Source organism: Rhinolophus sinicus, chromosome 14, assembly GCF_057876585.1.
Source record: "Rhinolophus sinicus isolate RSI-liver-muscle chromosome 14, RSI-T2T, whole genome shotgun sequence".
Lineage (NCBI taxonomy): Eukaryota > Metazoa > Chordata > Mammalia > Chiroptera > Rhinolophidae > Rhinolophus > Rhinolophus sinicus.
Window position 1 is genome coordinate 144,641,202 of NC_142514.1, and position 14,870 is coordinate 144,656,071.

The window sequence follows — 14,870 nt, forward strand, 5'->3', positions numbered from 1 at the left end:
CTTATAATAAAGTTTTTAAAATATTTTCTCAGAACATAGCAAAAAAATTAAACGATATAAATATACCTTGGAAGATGAAACTTGTACCACCTATAAAACACATACACACACACACATACACACACACACACACACACACACAAGCCTTACTTGACTGTAGGCTTAACTAAAGATCCAATAGTGTCTTCAAACTGCAAAGTAATTAAAAGTAATTAGACTTTAGGCTACATTAATTACTGAGCACTTGGAGATAAGCACTCCACTAACTATCGAAGCTACAATGACAAATGAAGAAATTTGTCCTCATAGTATTAACAATTAGAAAACACCAACACGATGTCTGACAATTAAGTTCCTGACCTCATCCTAGTAGAAAAAGTGCTACATACCTCATTGCTGAATATCACTACGGTAACCTTTGAAATACTCCCCTTGGGAAGCCAGTGCCTAGTCCACCCTTCAAAGCAATTTTGGAACTCTTTCTGGAATGGCCATCAGAGCTGTCGTCATATTACCCTTGATGTCCTGAATGTCATCAAAATGTCTACCTTTAAATATTTCCTTTATCTTCGGGTAAAGAAAGAAGTCACTGGGGGCCAGATCATGTGAGTCGGGAGGGTGTTTCAATATGGTTATTTGTTTACTGGCTAAAAACTCTCTCACAGTGCCAAGTAAGTTGGTACATTGTCGTGATGCAAGAGCCATAAATTGTTGGTGGAAAGTTCAGGTTGTGTAACTTTTTCATGCAGCCTTTTCAGCACTTCCAAATAGTAAACTTGGTTAACTCTTTGTCCAGTTGGTACAAATTCATAATAAATAATCCCTCTGATATCAAAAAAGGTTAGCAACCTTGTTGCAACAAGTTCATGAACTTAATTGTCAGACTTCGTAAATGTACGCATACACAGTTATAAAACTGCTCTAATAGAGGCTGACACCAAGTGCTATAAGGGAATAAAAGAATAGTCCCTTGATTTGCCAAGGGAAGAAAGGGAAACTTCACAAAGAAATGATGTTTCAGCTGAGAGTTGCATGATAAGCAGGAAGTTATACATAACTGCAGAAAGAGGTATGAGAACCAGAGTAGAGAGCCACGTGCGTAAATACAAAGAGGGGAGAGAATATGAAGTGTGCGCAAAACAGGACATGTTTTCGTGTGACGCGTGCATTGGCAGTGTAAGGAATTTGAAACTGGAAAAATAATCAGATATCACAGAGGAAAACCTTGTTAAAGGGACAGTAGGGAGTGACTGAAAGATGTTAGGCAGGTAAGTAACTAATCAGAGTTGCTGTCAGATCACACACACGCCTAGAATTGTCTGAAAAGAATGGATTGGAATTGTGTTCCTACAATATTCCAGGCCAGAGAAAGTAAGACCCATAATCTAAAGGCAGTGTGGTAGGGATGCAGAAGGTGACACTGAATCGGTGTTTAGGAGGAAAACTAATCAAGTGTGGGAGATGAAATAAAGTATTTTTATCCCAGTTCCTGGGTTATACTATGGGTGTTGGCATTTTCTGAAATGGGGTAGATAAAGAAAAGGCTTGAGTTAAAGAATGTAATTGGGTATAATTTATAACTTGTCCCTGTTTAAATCAGTGCATATTGTATGAGGCTGTATTGTTGACGTATGTAGTCTTTTGTGTCTAAATTCCTTATGTGTGGAGCTCACTGTGTCCACATTCTGTCTATATAGATATTTCCCCAATCGTTTCCCACATTTTCTTCATTATTTATTCATTCATTCAAATAACAATTTACTGGGCATTAACCTTGCTACGAATTGGGATAAAAAGTTGAATAACATAATTTCTACTATCAAGGAGTATACCATCTAGAGTATGAGATAGAGACATAAATAATTGATTATTCTAAAATAAGGACTATGAAATTGGTATTCCAGGTCTCCAGTGTTGCTAATATCTTGAAACTTCCTGCCCCCGTCTAGGAATTGTCTTGGTCTTTTCTCTCCTACTGCCACCCAAACCCAAACACTGAGGTTTGACCTCCTCACCTGTGAGCTCGGACTCATTCCTGTTTTCAGAGAGTGGGTGCGTGTTGCCTGATGAGTAAATCCATGATTTGGAGTTGGGCTGCCCAGAATGCATATCCTGATGCCAACATTGCTGGCTGCCTAACTTTAGAAAAATTACTCAACTTCTCTGTGCCTCACATTCCTTGGCTGTAAAATAATAGTCCCTATGTCTTCAGGTTGTTGTGAGACAAACAACATGATACATGCAAAAACACTTAGATTAGTGTCTGGCATTTATTTGGTGCTCAAGAAATGTTAATTCTTACTATGAAAATAGAGACAAGACATCCCCAAAAAAATTTTCACAGAAGTGATGCCCTGCTTGAAGTTTGTAAAATGAATAGGATTCCGCAAAATTTTTGAAATAGTACTTTCTCACTGTTTTTGCCCTTTACCTCCCTTCTTCCTTCACCACTCTGACTTCACATCTCGCACCTGCTCAGGATTTTAATCGAATGTCATTTTTTTCAGAGAAGCTTTCTGTGACACTCCTCACACCCCAATGCCTGTCTCCTTCTCCACTGCTTTATTTTTCTCCGTTGTTCTTCTATCAAAGATACTGCATATTCTACCTACATAATTTGTTTATAATCTGTCTTCCCTACTAGAAGATGAGTTGTATGAAGGAAGAGATTTTTGTTTGTTTGACTTACTGTTGTATCATCCTTAGTATCTAGAACAGTGTCTGACACACAGAAGACAATATTTATTGAATAAATTATTTTATCCTCTTAGATATTACAGAGCAAGGACTATAGTGAGTTTGGGCAATGGATTACATGACAAGTGGATTTTGGAAGGTACATCTAACATTATGTCATAATAATTATACTGGTTAGCATTTGTTGAGCGTGTACTATGTTTCAGTCACCATGCTAAGTCACCATGCTAGATTTATTCCTTTATTAAGTGTATAGTTATCAGAAAGAATTTCAGAGTCCCAGTTTTGAAGCTTAGTTTTTGATACAATGATTGAAACGTCTGTTTCTTTTTCATATGATTTAATATTATTAGTCACACCTGCATATTTAAGTTGGTATTTATTAACATGTAACACTTCATATTTCATGAGAGTGAAGGCACAGTTCAACCAATTGAAGCTGATAAAGGATTTCCACGTAACACACCTAGATTCTCTCAGAGGTCTGATACCTCTTGAGTCTGTATTCCTTTTGTCTGATCACATATGGCCACATGGAGAATATTTATCCCCAGGATCAAAATAAACCACAGTTTCTATACTGTGTGTCTTCTTGTTTAAACCGAAATTGTCTGAGTTTATAAATGAAGACTACTCCATTATTGCTGAAACCTTCCTGAGTGTGGGCTACTGGAGACTGAGACACATTCAGGTTTCCTCAGGGATCCTTGGTAACTGTTGTCTCACTTCCTTTGCTTTCTCCTTCCCACCCTTTTGTTTTGCAGAAAACATATCCTGAATCACCTCACCACGTTTTACCATGTGTCAAGAACGCTCTCTTCAGAAATGCTTGGCCTGGCTTCTTAGTGTCATTGACTGATGCAAAGGGAAAGAGAAAAGCAGAGAAAAGTCAAGAGATGTATAGATATATATGGCGTGCCTCCGGTCAGTCTGATAAAAGGTTAGTACTCTTCCAAAAAGTTGTGACTCCCATAGTCAGACTTATTTTTTGCATTTTTTTTTTAAGTACAGCTATTTGATCTTCAATAACTATAACAAGAGAGATAGAGAATGAGGCCGCAGGAGATTCTCTTTCTAAGAGTATAATAGAAGTCTAATTAACAAATGAAGACTTCTCCTTCCTGGAGTGTGAATGCCCAATGACATCCTGGGCAGAAGAATGATGTGGGGAAACTGGACAACTGTTAGTGACTTTGTACTTGTGAGCTTCTCAAACTTGTCTTCTGAGCTACAAGCTCTACTATTTCTCCTTTTCTTGGCCATTTACCTGGTTACCCTAATGGGCAATGTCCTCATCATCCTGGTCACTACAGCTGATTCTGCCCTACAAAGTCCCATGTACTTCTTCCTCAGGAACTTGTCCTTCCTGGAAATAGGTTTCAATTTGGTCATTGTGCCCAAGATGCTGGGGACCCTGATCATTCAAGACACAACCATTTCCTTCCTTGGCTGTGCCACTCAGATGTATTTCTTCTTCTTTTTTGGGGCTGCTGAGTGCTGCCTCCTGGCCACAATGGCGTATGACCGCTATGTGGCTATCTGTGACCCTTTGCGTTACCCAGTCATCATGGGCCGCAGGGCTTGTGCCCAGCTGGCAGCTGCTTCTTGGTTCTCAGGGGTTCCAGTGGCCACTGTGCAAACCACGTGGATTTTCAGCTTCCCTTTTTGTGGCCCCAACAGGGTGAACCATTTCTTCTGTGACAGCCCCCCTGTCATTGCACTGGTTTGTGCAGACACCTCTCTGTTTGAACTGGAGGCTCTGACAGCCACTGTCCTATTCATCCTCTTCCCTTTCTTGCTGATCCTGGGGTCCTATGTCCGCATCCTCTCCACCATCTTCAGGATGCCCTCAGCTGAGGGGAAACGCAAGGCTTTCTCCACCTGTTCCTCCCACCTCCTGGTTGTCTCCCTCTTCTATAGCACTGCCATCCTCACATACTTCCGACCCCGGTCCAGCACTTCTCCTGAGAGCAAGAAGTTGCTGTCACTCTCTTACACGGTGGTGACTCCCATGTTGAACCCCATCATCTACAGCTTAAGGAATAGTGAAGTGAAGGCGGCACTGAGAAGGGTCATCCACAGGACCCTGGGCCCACAGAAACTATGACTGACTTAGATGGGAACTAAAAAGGTAGATTGCAAGGACAAAGGAAAGAAAAGCAAAGTCCTCAAATGAGGTTCTGGTCTCCACTCTTTCCAGGAGCCACAGTATACCCACGGGGATTTTGGATTTTCCACTGGGATCCATTTCTGAATGAAAGAATATGAGCTGTGAGAAAAGAACTGCAGTAGGCCCATTGTCCTATGGGACTGTGACACAATGTTTCTGAGGATGCCAGGAGGTTACACAGATTGGGGGCCTATTTGAAGGTGGACAACTTTGTTACAATTTGCCATTTTTAATTTGTTTTAACTTTTCTCGAACTTCTTCATCCATGTTATTTTATAATCTTCTGCTTTATACTCTTTCTTCTGTTTCTCAAAAAACTACACTTTTAAGAATCTGTTTACAAGGTAAAGTAATGATAATAAATAATAGAGTTTTGATTCATTCTTTTATTTGAACTCAAAATTTCAACAAATTTTTATTCATTACTCAGCATGTGTTAGACACTGTTTAGTCCCAGAAGACACATTGGTGAATGAAACAGATTTATTGCCTCGTAAAAATTATATTCTAGTGAGAGAGATAAAAAGATATTTAAAACTTCCACTTGCTTTGGAAGTGAAACAAAGTTTCTTTGTTTACTAGATTTCTTTTTGTAATATTGTTGTGATTGGATGAAATCAGCTATCCCTTTTAAGTTTGCATATCACTCAAACAATGTAGCAGCCCGTCCTTATGGTTTTGTCCAGTGAACATTGTCCAACTCTGAACTCTTGACAAACAATAGGTTTGAGACATGGGCACCATAGCTTTGTGTAAACTATTCATAAGACTGTATTGATAATTAACAAAATAAAATAGCATTTACTGCATAGGCATGTCTTCTCCACAAATTCTGTGTGCCATGGAGGTACCAGGACCAGTTCAATCTCCCACACAAAGTATCCTTCAGCTCTCATGTAGCCAGGGCTCCAGGAGAGGACCACATTCTGAATGAAGTACCATAAGAACTTGCAAATGAAAAGGCAAATCACAGGACTCTACTTACCTGATGGCAATCACACAATTAAGCAGATTGGCACCATTATAAATTTATCACCTCCAATTTTATCCAGGCTTTAATCACTCCATCACATTCATTTCACTTGACCTTGGTAGAGTAGGCAGAATAATGGGCCCACCAAGATGTCCGTGTTCTGGATCCAGAAACTGTACGTGTTACCTTACATGGGACTTTGTAGATGTGATTAAATTAAGGATCTTCATGTGGGGAGGTTATCCTGGATTTCTTTTTAATATGGTAACAGGAAATCACAAGGTGGGCAGAGAATAGCTTTAGATATTCACCCACATGGCTTCCTCACTTCCATATTCCTAAGTCCACAGCTCCTGCCTGGTTGCCTTCTATATGTGGCTACCCTCCCCAAATTCTAGTTGCCTCCTCTTGATCCATTAGGCCTAGGGATGGTAACAGCTTCTCACTCTTGTTACCCTGGAAAGTTACTATTTCTTCTTGGTTTCCAAAACCTTGTCTTTACCTTCATAAAGGTGTTGCCTGACAGATAAAACACTCATGTCTCTATCAAGAGTGTCAGAAGAAATATAGCACAGCTCATAAATTTTGCTTCATTGTACTTGTTCTGTTCACGACCTACCTCAAACACACATGTAGGTACATGTACACATACATGTAGCAACTAGCTCACAGTAAGTGATTAAGTAATGTTTGCTAGTTTATTGATTATTTGATGATGCAAAGAGATTCAGAAATACCAAAAGATAAAGGAGTTGGCGTAGGATCTGAGATAGATAGATAGTAATATGTAGCATGATAAAAAATATATATATACAGGTTCCAGGGTTTATAAAATGTGAATGTTTCTCAGGGCATTTCCTAATGCTTAGGTGCTAAAAGACCAACCAGAAGGAAGCAGACCCTCCTTCCTAGTGCTCCATGAATTATTATTCTTTTTCTTCTACAAAGGAAGTACTGGATAAAGGATGGAGAGTGAGTCTGTGGATAAGGCCCAAAGATAAGAATTGTACCACATTCCAGTCTTGCTGAGGGAACTACTTAGCAAGTCTTATAAGGAGGGAATCAGGAGGGTCTCACTGTCAGCCTGCATGGGAAATTCCTTGTGGCGACTCTCCTCAGCGCTCCCTTCACATCCTTGTTCCTCAAGCTGTAGATGAGGGGATTAAGCATGGGGGTCACCATTGCATAGAACACAGATGACAGTTTTTCCTGTTGTTTGGAAGACTTTGGTGTCATGTAGGTGATAATCGCTGACCCATAAAAGAAGATGACCACTATGAGGTGGGAGCCACAGGTGGAGAATGCCTTGAGCCTCCCCGCAGCTGACTTCATTCTAACCACAGTCACTATAATGCAGCCATAGGATACCAGAATTAGGGAAACAGGTATAAGGAGAATCATGACTCCCATGAGGAAAATGGCCATCTCTGAAGTCCGAGTGTCTGTGGATGCCAGGAGCAACAGTGCAGGGGCCTCACAAAAGAAATGAGCAACACTATTGCTGCCTCGGTAGGGTAGCTTCAGTGTAAAGGTGGTGTCCACTGCAGACACCAGAACGCCGCTGGTCCATGATCCCGCAGCCAGCTGCACACACACCCTCCAAGTCATGATGCTGGGGTAATGCAAAGGGTTGCAGATGGACACATACCGATCATAGGACATTACTGCCAGAAGGGCACACTGTGTACACCCAAAAACGAGGAAGAGTAGAAGCTGAGCTGCACAACGTGTGAATGGAATGATCTTCTTCCTGGATAGCAGATGGACTAGGGCCTGAGGAATGATGTTGGTAGAGAAACAGAGGTCAGCCAGAGATAAATTGCAAAGAAAAAAATACATGGGTGTGTGAAGCAGGGAGTCAACATAAACAAGGGACATGAGAAGCAGATTTCCAAACACAGTGATCAGGTAGATACCCAGGAATAAGATGAATAGCAGCTGCTGGGTGTATGGGTCATCAGAAAGTCCCAGAAGGAGGAATTCTGTCACCTGTGTCTGATTTGTCTGTTTCATAGTTGTCTGTCTTTTGAGCACGAAGTCACAACACACTAAACACAGGTGTGTATAACCTATAAAATGATATAATTCAGAGTCGAAGGGTTTAGGAACTGCCCCCAATCACTACCAACCATTTTTAGAATCCCTTTTATAAGGTTTTTAGAAGTAGATCATGCTACTTTAGTTGCAATGTTTTCAATGCTGCAAAATTGAATACTATATGAGATGGTGCATTCATTTTCAGTGTCGTAAGGAAAGTATAGAGTAGATTAAAAAATCATCTTCTTTATTCTAAATATCACACTTCTACCATGTTTCCCCAAAAATATAACTGGGTCTTATATTAAGTTTTGCTCCAAAAGACGCAGGGCTTATGTTCAGGGGATGTCATCCTGAAAAATCATGCTAGGGCTTATTTTCCAGTTAGGTCTTATTTGGGGGAAAATACGGTAATAATAAAACAATAGATTGAATTCATCTATAGAGTCATGCCATTTAATTTCGCTTTTCAACTAAAACCTTTGAGTCTTATGCTGCTCTTGCCACAGAGCCCCCATCTCATGATGGTGTAGATATTTTTAATTTTTTGGACATACAACTTCTTCTGTTGTCTCCTCACTGAAAAGATTGTCACTGAGGTGTAAGAAATAAAAAAGAGCCAAAGTACTCTGCAGAACTGACTTTTTCTTAGAGAAAACCTGTTTTGATGGAGCTGGAAGAGCAAAACGTAACTCTAAATAGTGTGCCATAATCTCTTTGGAAATCCTATCCCCAGCATCAGCTAGAGCTCCCAAATATCAGTCTTAACCATCAGTGAACTTCTGAAATAGCAGACACATCATCACAACATAGTTTCCAATTGTAAGCCACCAGCTTGGCTCGTTTTCTGTGTTCAGACTAAACAGCACTAATCTGCCACCTCCAGCCCATCAGCTCTTCCTGCCTTGTGTTATCTGTCTACTCCTCCCAGAGATTACAAGCTCCTTTGAAAATTGTGTCTATGTCTTTTTCATTTTTTTATACTTTATTAGACATAGCATAGAGCTTTGTTCAATAAGTTATTAATTAAATTAGGTAAATACAAATAATTTGGTCACATAGTTTAGTAGAGTTGTTTAAAAGCCTGCCAGTACCCCTAGAGATATTTGCAAGAATTTGGGGCAATAGTGAAATATCATGGAGTTGTTCCAAAAAGAGAGAAAAGAAATTTATTTTAAAATTTAAGGCCCTATGCAAGACTGGGGCAGTCAACCCTTTATCTGTCTGGTAAAAGTGCTTCAACATAATGTTTTAAATACATTAACTATATACACACATATATACATACACATGTACATATATACAAACATCAAATAGAATGTATAGGATTACCAAGAAAACCAATTATACCCAAATATAGTAACCAAAATAGTTTTAGAAAATAAATATGTGGGATAATAATACATGTGCTTCTTCAACACATTAAATTTTAAAATGTTGTGGAAGGTCTAATTACCACCTTAATTTCACAATGATGAGCCTAAATGATATTTTGAGGCATCTTCAACAACTGAACTATGATATAAAACTACCTCTGATTTCTATTTGTGGTAAAGTCATGGGTACTAATAATGCTGGTTTGGGTTGGTTACCTACATTCAAATAAGAAGGAAATTTTAAATTTCAGTTAGAATAAAATAAAAATAAATAAATAGCATTCACATCTAAATTGAAGAAACTCCTAATTCCAAGTTAAGAACTCCTGGGCTGAAGGAATTCCCCGGAGTGTTCTCAAAAAGACACAATTATACTCTATATAATCTTATAATGGAGTCTTAGGTATTTGGAAGGATCCACGAATCAAAATGATGAAAGATTTCAATTCATCATTCAAATAATAAATGAATGAATAAAACATTAATATGAATAATCACATCTCTGCTGGATGGTCATAAATGGCTCCGTTGTCTGACCACAGTACACCTTTCCAGCCATTTCCTGCTACGTAACTAGGACACACTGTATTTTTATGCCCCACTGGATTTTGCTCAGCATAGTCCCTCTATTCTGAGGTATGCCCACTATATAGAGTTAGCATCATTTTTGTTGAACATTCATCATACTTTGAATATTCAGTAACTTTATTTGTTGAGCAAATGTTATTGGTCAAGCACTTCCTTGGTAATGGGGATACAGACAGAAGACCCAGCTCCTGAGGCCAAGGAATCTCAGATAGGAGGGACAAAACTATAGTCATGTTTTATCCCCAGTGCCAGTTGTTCCCTGGAACATCATAGATTCACAGAAAATATTGGTTTAATGAATTAATGTACGGGACCAAGTGAGTCCCTATGATCTAACAATTACTTAAATCAAACTGATATAGAATTGCCTCTAATGGGAAATATAGTCTATTGTTAAATAGCTTATATAAAGATAAAATTTGAGAACACAAGCTATTTTAAGATAGGTACTTTTGGAATTACCATCCATCTAGTGGAAGATGCTACCTGGTTGGTTCTTAGTCTCCAGTAATGGTTCAGCTCAGGTCCTTTATACTTAACTTCTGTCACAATTCACACCCTTCCCAGAGTAGAAATTAGTGCAATGGTATCACTCATGTGTCTAGATCTCAGGGCTAATTAAATGATAAGCAAACAATGTTTCTCAGTTTTTGGGTTTTTTAAGGTTTATTAGGGAATATTGGAGAACAGTGTGTTTCTCCAGGGCCCATCAGCTCCAAGTCACTGTCCTTCAATCTAGTTGTGGGCCGCGCAGCTCAACTCCAAGCCCAGTTGCCATTTTCAATCTTTAGTTGCAGGGGGGACGCCCACCATCCCTTGCGGGAGTTGAGGAATTGAACTGGCAACCTTGTGGTTGAGAGGATGCATTCCAACCAGCTGAGCCATTTGGGAGCTCAGAGGCAGCTCAGCTCAAGGTGCCATGTCCAATCTTAGTTGCAGGGGTCGCTGCCCACCATCCCTTGTGGGACTCGAGGAATTGAATTGGCAACCTTGTGGTTGAGAGACCACTGGTCCATGTGGGAATCGAACCGGCAGCCTTCAGAGTTAGGAGCATGGAGCTCTAACCGCCTAAGCCACCGGGCTGGCCCAATGTTTCTCAGTTTTGATGAAAAGAGATATAGAGGATAAAACTAAACCCTTGTTGCAAAGTTCTAAGTGATGTCTACAATTGGTAGTTAACTTAATGAAAGGACAGCTTTAGGCTATTGCTGATTTCTAAGACTTCTTGCCCATTCTGTACTTCCAAGTATCTCCAACACACATAGACATAGACACACACAAGTACAAATATCTAGTATATTATAGATACATAAGTGTACTTACAACATGATGTACTTACCTCCATCATAGCTCTTAACAAATTATATTGAAATTATTTACTTTCTCTGTGACTATAAGACATTCAAAGGCAGCAACTATACCTGACTCATCTTTCCTCACAGCACGTAAGATAAATCCTGGCACAGAATAAGTGTTCAACACATGTTTTTTGAGCTGATTTGACCTGAACCAAAGTAAAAGGAGACAAAGAGGCAAATATGAGTTAGAAACGAGTATGACTTGTGACCCATCAGATGATAGGAGCGCTGACGCTGAGAGTACAACATTAGAAGGTTACACCCCTGACCTCTCCCAATTTGTTTTTAAAAGCATGGTATTCTCCCATTTAAATATGGAGGAAAAAATGCTCCCCCAGGCAACCTGACCTTTAGGGTTAGGGAGCTTCTGTAAGAAAATGATGTCTACTTTCAATCTTTTCTCATGTTATTCTGCCTTTTCTCCAGATTTAACATTAACTTATAAGTTCTCTTCTCTAAAAAAAGACATATGTTACTGGATATGGAATAAGATAATAGGGTCACAGAGCCATGAACTGTCTAAACTGACATTTCTCTTAGGAAGAGGATACAGAGGAAATCCACAGTAACCAAGAGAAAATACTAAATTTATTTTCTTATTACAAGAGCTTTCATCCTCAAAATCACCTATTCTCTACCCTCCATACCCACTTACTATCTTCCAAGCCCAGTTCACAGCAGGATAAGAATCTTCACCCAGAGGGTCAATACTGGCTCCATGTAAGCAATGCTTATATCTTCATCAGGTGAGGACCGTGATTCTTCCTCACAGGGAATTCAACATTGTAACTGTGGTTGGATAAGGTTAGATCCGTTGTGGAAAAACCTTGGCTAGATCTATTGCAGGAGATTTAGCCCTGAGAATCAGATTGTTTGGACAAAATTAGTTGAATTAAAAAATCAAATCTATGAAGGGATTGAAACTAATTTCACCACCAGTATATGCCAGGTTATCCCTTGTGTTCAACTCATGCCTTCTCTTTCCCTTCCTCTAATAATCTTACCAACGTTTTCTCATCTGGGAGAAGAAAGATCAAATTAGAATGTCAAAGTCAGTAAAGACATCTCATTGTTGAGGGGAAACTGCTGCCCGTGTATTGGCTGCAGAATGGGCAGCAGCGACTGAGAGCACTTGGTCATATAGTTAGAGAGCTCAGCAACATCAAAGACAAAGCAGGAAGGGGACGCCCCGCATCTCCAATGTCCTCATGGTCCATCCAGAGGTCTGACTTCAGGGCAGACTGTGCAAACAGTAGTTCCATTTAAATGAGGTGAACAGATGGATCATAAGCAGTCTCTGGAGTGGCTGACATGCTCGAGAGAATTCTGAATAATCAGGGTGGATTCTACGCTGCGTTTCCCATCAGAAGCTTCCCAAATGGCTATAAGGAAAACAGAAAATAACATGTAGTTAGCACTCACATCTCTGTTAATGGGAGAATGCAGATGCAAAAATCCTCACACACAAAAAATTAGAGCTAATTGAATGCAAAAGCGTACTTACAAATAACACAGCATGATTAAATATGATTTATCTCAGGTATGCAAATGTTTCAATATCAGAAACCCTACAAAGAAATTCACAAATTATTGCACTGAAAGATAAAATCAGATAATAATCTCAGCAATGTAGGAAAAATGTGTTAAAGCAAAACACATCTTTATTATTTTTTAATCTTTGTAAACCAGGAATAAGACCCCAACAACTAAACCCCAACAACACATCTTACATTTAATAGAGAAATTTTAGGTGCAGTCTCTAAGATCAGAAACAAGACAAGTGCTGGCTACCACCATTACTGTTTAATATAATACTGAGAGTCACTAAGAACACCACAAAGAAAGAAAAAGATATAAGAATTGGAAGAAAAGAAATAAAACTGTACTATTTGCTGATTAGAAAACTATTTTCAGTGAGCAAACTGTTAGAATAATAAAGAAATATTTGTAAGTTTCCTGTATCAGAACTCAACCTAAAAAAAAAAGGTGATTTGCTCTACCTCTCTACCAGCAATAACCAACTGGAAAATATAATTTTAAAATAGGGTACAATTTTACAATAGCAACAGAAATTATAAAGTATGTAGAAACAAATCAAGAATACATGAGATCTGCATGGGGGAAAATTAGCTCTAGTAAAGCAGAAGATTATTTGAATAAATGGAGAGATATTTCATCTCTTGGATCAGATGACTTTAATATTATAGAGATATAATTTATCTCCAAATTGATGTATAAATTTAGGGTAATATCAATAATAATTCCAGTGAGATTTTTTTAGTAACTCAGAAAGAGATTTACTGTTAAATTTATGTGGTGAAATAATCCCAATTAGTGAGAATATTGAAAGGAGTGATGTAGGAATGCCCTTCCAGGTATTAAGACATATTGCCAAGCCAAAAATAAACCCAGGTGGTACTGCTAAAAGACTAATAAACAAATGGAACAAAATTGAGAGCTCACAGCTAGACCCACGTGGTAATTTAATGTACAACAAAGTTAATTCCAAAAATCATTAGGGAGTGGACAAATAGTTCAGTAAATAGTGTTGGTAAAATTAGTTCACTACAATGAGAAAAATAAAACTGGATACCTACTTAACGTGACACAAAGTGGTAGTCTCTGGATAGATTAAATACCTGAAAGTTAAAATAGAACAATGGCATTATAGAAGAAAACATAGGGGTACATCTTTCTGACCTAGACTAAGGAAATTCCAAAGCACAACCCATAATGAAAAATTTGACAAATTTGACTTCATCAAAATTTGGATTTGTCTTTAATAAAGAACACTAAGGACAAAGATAAAAGAGGTGAGAAAATGGATGAGATGTTCGCACTATCTAAAACCAATAAGAAGTAGGAATTTACTGTCAGGAATTTACGGTAAATTCTGAAAGTCAACAAGAAGAAAACCTACCACCACCACCCCCCAAAAAAAAAGAAAAGAAATAAAGAGCAGAGGATATAAACTAGGAATTTACAAAAAAGTAACTTCAAAGGGCTACAAAAATATAAAGCGATACTCAAAATCAAAGATATAAAAGTAAAACAACAAAGAGATATGTATTTACCTGTATTAGACATGCAGAAATTAGAAAGTCAGATACTATAAAGGGCTGGAAAAACAGTAGAAAATAAAGGAACATTTCTTCACATTTGGGGAGAATAGAGAGAGGCAGTCATTCTGGGAAGGAATCCATCTTATGCTTGTGAACATTTTATGATGTAGCAATTATTGAGCCAAACACATTCTCACACAGACTCATTCCTGGGATATTTGTGATTCTGTTATTTGTGTTGATGACACGTTATGTAATTTGCATATCCCTCCCTAGGAGAGGAGATAAGTGAAAAGGTGATGGATGAACACCAAGGATATTCCACAGCATTCAGATAAGAGATTGGATGTCCATATGGCAATATGAATGATCTTAAAGAGTTAAGAACTGAGTGGTAAAAGAAACAGAGACATATAACACAATATCATTTATAGCAAATAAAAATGCATTCACAAACAGAAAATCATTTTGTGAGAGCTTAGAAAGTATTGCATACATTAGAATGGTTACGAGGTCAATGGAAATGAGGTATAGGTATATATTAAGCAAATAGAAAATAAAATAAATGTATAAATAAATAAAAGAGCGGCTTTGAAATCATTTATCATA

The 14,870-nt window shown here is 38.4% G+C and overlaps 3 protein-coding genes across 7 annotated transcripts in view; 2 read left to right on the forward strand and 1 right to left on the reverse strand.

Annotated features, from left to right (window-relative positions):
* Nucleotides 1–14,870, forward strand: part of ZNF215 (zinc finger protein 215) — a 114,653-nt gene that overhangs the window by 74,190 nt on the left and 25,593 nt on the right. For 4 of the 5 annotated variants that reach the window (XM_019728013.3, XM_074335924.2, XM_074335922.2 and 1 more), the window contains one exon: nt 3,462–3,637. The gene's annotated coding sequence lies outside the window, so the exon portion shown is untranslated. The remainder of the gene's footprint in view (nt 1–3,461; nt 3,638–14,870) is intronic. The other variant, XM_074335925.2, reaches the window with a different exon arrangement.
* On the forward strand, nt 3,645–4,879 carry OR10A4 (olfactory receptor family 10 subfamily A member 4). Its single transcript, XM_019728042.3, has one exon. It carries the CDS (start codon nt 3,830–3,832, stop codon nt 4,802–4,804), a length of 975 nt encoding a protein of 324 aa, XP_019583601.3. The 5' UTR covers nt 3,645–3,829; the 3' UTR covers nt 4,805–4,879.
* OR2D2 (olfactory receptor family 2 subfamily D member 2) lies at nt 4,901–8,242 on the reverse strand. The gene has a single exon (XM_019727796.3). It carries the CDS (start codon nt 7,851–7,853, stop codon nt 6,903–6,905), a length of 951 nt encoding a protein of 316 aa, XP_019583355.3. The 5' UTR covers nt 7,854–8,242; the 3' UTR covers nt 4,901–6,902.

What these genes read in the sequence shown, in the direction of transcription:
- OR10A4 (XM_019728042.3), top strand. Translation starts at nt 3,830, where the DNA reads ATGCCCAATGACATCCTGGGCAGAAGAATGATGTGGGGAAACTGGACA.
- OR2D2 (XM_019727796.3), bottom strand. Translation starts at nt 7,853, where the DNA reads ATGAAACAGACAAATCAGACACAGGTGACAGAATTCCTCCTTCTGGGA.